General features: G+C 40.2%; 1 protein-coding gene across 1 annotated transcript in view; it reads right to left on the bottom strand.

Annotated features, from left to right (window-relative positions):
* The window catches only part of LGR5 (leucine-rich repeat containing G protein-coupled receptor 5), a 151,402-nt gene that overhangs the window by 42,212 nt on the left and 102,219 nt on the right, over window positions 1-6,971 (bottom strand). The window contains exons 6-8 of the mRNA XM_014531688.1: window positions 5,355-5,426; window positions 1,938-2,006; window positions 535-606 (exon numbers count right to left, since the gene is read on the bottom strand). Coding sequence (XP_014387174.1) covers window positions 535-606; window positions 1,938-2,006; window positions 5,355-5,426 — 213 coding nt within the window. The remainder of the gene's footprint in view (window positions 1-534; window positions 607-1,937; window positions 2,007-5,354; window positions 5,427-6,971) is intronic.

Raw genomic sequence — 6,971 nt, 5'->3', positions numbered from 1 at the left:
GGGGCAATCAGGCAGGCAGGCAGGTGAGCAGTTAGGAGCCAGCGTTCCCGGATTGTGAGAGGGCAGTCGGACATCCCCCTAGTGGTCCTGGATTGGAGAGGGTGCAGGCTGGGCTGAGGGAACCCCCCACCCCCACCCCCTGTGCATCAATTTCGTGCACCAGGCCTCTAGTTTGTATATAACAATTTTCATTTGTAGTACACTTGGATTCATTTTAAAAATCAGTTTTATTCCTTATAAAATAGAGAGAAGCAAAGCATTTCACAAGATTATTGCAAAGTGAGAAAAGGCATCTGAAGATATGAAGCATAATGCAATGCATATTGAAGGTCTTAGAAAAACAAATCTTTTATATTATTTCAGCATTTGGCTAAAACCTGGCAAAACATCTCTCTACATATTTCTCTGTATTAAGTCTTACATTGACTGAGAGAAAACTTGGGCACATATAGACCATTTATTATATTATATTTAAAAGAGCAATGCATGCTCTATTTCAGGATGGGAAAATAAAAAAGAACCATGGCCACTTACATTGTAATAAGAGAAGGGTTGCCTACAAATGCTTTCTCAGGTATTGACTTGATATTGTTGCTGTGAAATCCTCTAGAAAGAGAAGAAAAAAAATTTATAGGAAATACTGTGTGGTATAAATTTATTTATTAGTCCTCACCTTCTCTCCCCATGGCAGTTACCAGCACCGTTAGTAACTAGAGGCTCAGGTTAAATTCCTCTATGCATTTTGAATCTTACATGCCCTCACTCTCTAGGAGAAAAAGAAATCATAGGCTGCCATCGTGAAAGAAAAATAAAGAATCTGAAAATAATAATTGTGCTTTATGGAAACTTACAATCTAGTGTTATTAAAGAAAATTCATCTGTTAATATCTGATAGAGCACTGTGTATAACAACCTGAGACAGAGGGAACCATCTTTGAAGACAGGCCATGACCCCATTTGAAACTAGGAGAAGAGAAAATGGTCTTAAGCTGCAGTGAGGTAGAGATTTAAATAATCTCCTTATGAGAACAGAATTTCCTCAGCTGAAGGAAGGTGCTTAGTGAGTCTGTAATAATGAATTGATTCTCATCTGTTGATGCTAATGTTGTCTGAATGGCAGAGGGGCACAGTCGAAGGTCTTTGGGTCCTGTGTGGGCCTGTGGATGAGATGAGTGGCAGTCGTTGGTCTGCCTCGCCGTAGACAACGATGACTTCCCAGTTAGGCCACAGTGGGTTTTCCCAAGGCAGAACCTCCTGAAGGTTGGTTGTTGTTTTTTTTAATAAACAAGCCCTGCTGTCTACCTCCTTTAGCTGTGTGTCTTATTTCTCTCTGCCAAGAAAATGGGTTCTAGGCTTATTTTCCTTTCCAAGTGTTAGCACATTGCTTACATAGTTTTTTTAGGTACAGTGAAAAACTAATTATAGTATGTAAAAAAATATATACAACCTAATAGCTGAAGGTTAGCTCTACTTTAGTAAAATTGTGTTTTTTAAAATTAAATAAGAGTCATGAAGTATTTAAAGAATGTGAAATAATGTATGTGAAAGCATCTAGCACTGCACTAGGCACATGCATTTTATTTTAGGTTGCCATGCAACCTAGAAATGTTTTTCAAAATGCTCAGCAAATAACTGAATTCCATTACAGTTCTGCACAAATCTATAAAGTGTGTAAATATTTGGGAAATATGTCTTAGGAAAGAAGTATGGCTTAGAGAAATATGTATATATTTTTTCTAATATACATATATTAGAAATCCATTATAAATTTTAAAAGATTATTTGATGTTTGCTGATGATAGAATCAATTACAGTATATTTCAAGTGTACTTAACTGTCATTTAGATGAATTAAAATATTTTTCCTATAAGTCACATTAAAAAAAAATAAATTAACCAAGAATAGAATCTCCCATTAAATCTGTCCTAAATACTTACAGTTCTTTAAGGTTGGAGAGTGTCCTGATTGCAGTGGGGAATTCATCAAGGTTATTATAATTTAAATCTCTGAAAGTAAGTAAATAGTATTTTTAGTTTTTCATTTTCAGATTCATATATATTACATTTACTAGGAAAGTTAACATGTTATTTCAATGGACCAGTATCAGTGATGAAAATTCTCATTCCTTATTTAATCTTTACCTGAGGATATTTTTTCTATTGCTTTTTCAGAGAAGTCAAATGGAGGGATTGAGGGAGGGAGGGAGAGAGGGAGGGGGAGAGAGAGAGAGAGAGAGAGAGAGAGAGAGAGAGATCAACATGAGAGACACATGGTTGCCTCCTACAGTTGCCCCAACCAGGACGGGGAGCGAACCCACAACTCAATTACATGCCCTTGACTGGAATCAAACCTGAGACCCCTTAGGTTCCCAGGCTAATGCTCCTACCACTGAGCAACACCAACCAGGGCTCATTCCTTCTCTTTATGGAAAGAGGTTTGTTTGGCTTGCTGATCACCACCATTCCATAAGTCTCTGCATTAAAATGGCCATTAGATTGATCATGAGAAATTTCAAAGAGTCAAGTCTCAATGGCACAGGGGCATTTCAAAAAATGGAGGGCACATAGAGCCGTGTCAGTGTCCAAGTAGGAGGGATGCTTGGCCAAGTGTTAAAAGCTTGCTAATGTGGCTCTTCACCTGAGCCTAGCTCACTCAGCTGCCAGATTGTATGGGCACTACTCTGGGCTCCTGAGTCACATGCCCTTTCTTGTTCCCTCCTCCATTCTCTTCTTCCCCCTGCTTTTTAGAGTCTCGCCTGAGAGGCCCTCTTGGAGAGCTGCTTTGTCCCTGGCTCCTGTGGAGTGCCTGTGTCCCTCACAGCCTGAGGTCCGCATGACAACCTGCTTCTGGAGAGGTTTATATGTGCAGGGTCCTCTCAGGAAGCACATTAGGTCTAGAATTTTCTCAGGGACACAAATAGTGATTCAGATCAGGAGTATGATGTTTTTGTTGGTCTGTGAGGCAAAGCTCTGTATTATTTTTCATGCACAGAGATGGGATAGCCAAACAATCTCAAATCATTAATTTCCCTATTTGTTATGACACAAATGGCTTTTCAATTCCATTACTCAGACGAGCTTTATAGATTTACTCCACCTTATAGCTACATCTTTGTATGAAAAAGTAATTGCCTCCTGGTCTCTGGGAATGGCAGATTTCCCAGATGACACAGAAAAACCTTTTGGTCAGGCAATCAGATGTGGTTAGATCTTCCTCTGTGGAAAAGAACTGCTATTTAATTTTAAGAGAGAGATAATTTAACTGAGTTAGACATGAATCAAGATTCCTACTTGTCTGACACAAACCATCGTTAAGCTATACTGCAGGCAGGAAACTTGGGTCTTTTGTGGACATAAATTTTCTTCCTGTTTGTAAATCTCTCCAGATGCTCTGTTTTGATTAAAAAAGTATTGGGTCCTTATAAATTACTTGGATTTCTAGTGAGAGAAAGGAGGACATTGGGAGTAACCAATTGACTGATCCTCAGCTATGGGCAAGGGGAGGGGAGGGGGGTCAATAAGACTCGCAGGAGTTTCTCCTAAAATGTTTTATTCTATGGTATTTAATGCAATCCTGGGTCCTCACCTAAACATGAGGGGTTAGGGGGTGGGGGGAGACTATTTACGGAAATACCCGTCAGAGCGCATCTTGTTTTTGTTCCTGTTGAGTTGAAAAGGACCGAAGGTGCTTTCCATTGCTAAGATCCCCCACCCAGCTCTGTGTAGATAAGGAAGAAGTTCTAATTTTTCCTAGCACCATGGAAACTGCTTGCCTATGCCATTGAGTTGACATCAAAGTCCTGCCTGGACAAGTTCATCTTTGGCATCTCCTTATGAGGATGATTCCTCCCTTCTAGGAGGAAACACAGAGTGACCTAAGTAACCCGGGAAGGAGAGCTGTTAGTGCTGATCGGCCTCAAGAAGACCACGAACAATAGATGGTCTGGAAGGAAATCGGTGGATGCAGAGCCGGTTGGAAGTTAAATTGATCCTGTGCAAATTGATAAGCTCTGTATGCAAATGAATAAGGGGCTCCAAGGCCACAGCAGAGGTGGTCTCTGGTTACCCCCTTCTGCAGTCCTGTCACAGCCAGCATCGTCGATTCAGTGGCCCTGTGTGGTTTCTTGTGCTTGAGCAGTAAAAAACATGAAGGTTTGAGTTGGGGCACAGCTGGAACCACAGCACACTCAGAACCTGCTCTGCCTGTCACCCCACCCTCCCTATGGCTCTCCCACTCCACAGGGCAATGAAGAGCACTCCTCACCCGGGGAAAGGCTCAGCCAGGGTGTGTGGCCCATAGGAAGCCCTTCTCCTAGTGGCTTTGGGATACACTCTAGGCTACGGTCAGCTGGCCGGGCTCTAGTTTCATTATAGGTAACAACGCAAAACTAAATTTTTGACTTTTTCTTTGGAAGTAGAATGTAGTAGTGAACGTGGATTTTGAAGTCGAACTAGAGATGGAAGCAAATCCCAGTTATGCTATTGACTAGCTACGTAATGTCGGTAAAATCCTTAATAGCACTGGACCTAAGATGGGAGAGTAATGTCTGCTTTCATAGGATAGTTGTAGGATTAATTGAAAGTGTGCCAAATGTCCAGTGCCATATTTGACTATGGATATCCAGCCGTGGGCAAACTACGGTCCGAGGGCCGGATCCGGCCCGTTTGAAATGAATAAAACTAAAAAAAAAAAAAAGACCGTACCCTTTTATGTAATGATGTTTACTTTGAATTTATATTAGTTCACACAAACACTCCATCCATGCTTTTGTTCCGGCCCTCCGGTCCAGTTTAAGAACCCATTGTGGCCCTCGAGTCAAAAAGTTTGCCCACCCCTGAATATACTCAATACATGGTAGCCACCATAACTTGTTAGTCTAGATTTGCTTTTAGCATGAACCCTGCTGTTTCCTAATGAGACACCTGTTCATCTCAGAGTGCAGTCTGGTCTGCATCCTGGACAATATAGAATTTATTCTTTTTTTAAAATGTATTTTTTATTGTTGATAGTATTACAGATATCTCTCATTCCCCTTCCCCCTCTTAGCCCCCTTCCGTCCTTATTCTCAACAGAATACACATTCCCAAACACATAGTCTCACCTCAGTGGAAAGCATCTCCTTTAGCTTATAATGATTCTAACTAATTTATCACTCTTGTTAGATCAAGATAAAATCTTGTTTAGCTTTGCCAGGTGTGTGTTTGTGTGTAAGATAAAGCCGCAGTGAATATCTGTTTAAAGCTCAGGCAATTAACCAAACCAAACAGCAATCTTGACTTTAAGGCTGTTTTGATTCCTTCAGAATACTCAGGAAAACACTGAAAAAAGGGGAAACAAATAAAAGGTCAACTCACAAAGTCTCTAGGCTGTGGAGCCCATCAAAGCATTTCTTTCCCAGAGAGTGGATTCTATTGTTATGGAGATGCCTGCAAGAGAACATTACAGACAGTAGGCAAGGCACTGCACATAGAAACTTAGGCACATTTCAATCGCTTAAATCCAAAGAAACTTATACTAAAGAATGCACTAGTTACATAAAAGAAATGCTTTGTTTAATGTTTTGTAAAAAGGTTATATGCTCCATTCACTCTTGCCATAGATGATTTTATACCCTAGAACAATGGTTCTCAACCTTCCTAATGCCACGATCCTTTAATACAGTTCCTCATGTTGTGGTGACCCCCAACCATAAAATTATTTTCATTGCTACTTCATAACTGTAATTTTGCTATTGTAAACAATATGTAATTATATATGTGTTTTCCGATGATCTTAGGCTACCCCTGTGAAAGGGTTGGTCGACCCCCAAAGGGGTCTCGACCCACAGGTTGAGAACCGCTGCCCTAGAATTTAATAAGCAGTCACAGTTTTACCTTTTAGGTTGAGATATCAGGTAGTGTATTATACTATGAGCAACATGATTAATAAAAATAAATCCAGGTTGTTCAGTGTGGTTGTTCAGCATATTTTCCCACGTGGGTTAATTAGCATGGCTTTTGGAGGTAGGAGATAAGAAAGATACTGACCCTCATTGACAAATGGAGGGTGGAGGAAAGGTCCTGGTGTATCAGCACATTTTTTGTTGAAGCTGATGGCTTATGATGACTACATTCCCAGGGTAGGGCCACAGGGTAAGAGAAACCAGCAATCTTGACGGCAGAAAATGATGATCATGTATTTTGGCTGCCCAAGGAGATTAGTTATCTTGACGCACTATTAGTGTGTATAATTATCACCACTGGTTCAATGGTAAGTCAGTGAGGTCAAGGCCAATGAGAGCAATTGTGCGCATAACTGAAAACTGGATCAAGTCCCAAAGAGATTTTGGAAAATGAGCTTAAGGAAGACAGTGTGAAAAAGAATAGCTGGCTCTCTGTAAATCTATTCTCTCTAGTGCAGTGATTTTCAACCGGTGTGCTGCAAGAAGTTTTAAAACATGCAATACCTGACTATTTAGTCAGGGGCACTGATGACTTTTTACTTAGATTGTCAAATAATAAAATGACAACAGCAAACACGACAACAGCCGTCAGTGTGAGTAAATCAAAATTATACATTTTTTTTGTCAGATCGGCAAAAATATAATTTTTGGTGTGGCCCAAAATTTTAGTAATTAGTTTATGTGTGCCAGGAGCTGAAAAAGGTTGAAAACCACTGCTCTAGTGGAAGAGAAAACAAAGCACCTATCCAGCTTCTGGCATGTCCCTAGCACCATGTTTGTAAGTAAAATTCAGCTTAGAAAGATGTTAATATCACCCAAAATTTGTTATTCTTTCAGGCTAAGGTTCTTATTCTAATATATATGTGTTGGGTTCATATGAGATATATGTAATATTTATTGAGGATCTCCTACATGCAACACATGGGAAAAGGGATTGAGGGGAACCTAAAAACATGAATGAAAAGCTGGTGAGCTCTCAAAGTAGTATACAATGCAAAAGACAGACATGCGGTCAAGTAAAGTGGAATGA

Source organism: Myotis brandtii, unplaced genomic scaffold (genome assembly GCF_000412655.1).
Source record: "Myotis brandtii unplaced genomic scaffold, ASM41265v1 scaffold82, whole genome shotgun sequence".
NCBI lineage: Eukaryota > Metazoa > Chordata > Mammalia > Chiroptera > Vespertilionidae > Myotis > Myotis brandtii.
This window is presented reverse-complemented; position numbering and strand designations above follow the sequence as displayed.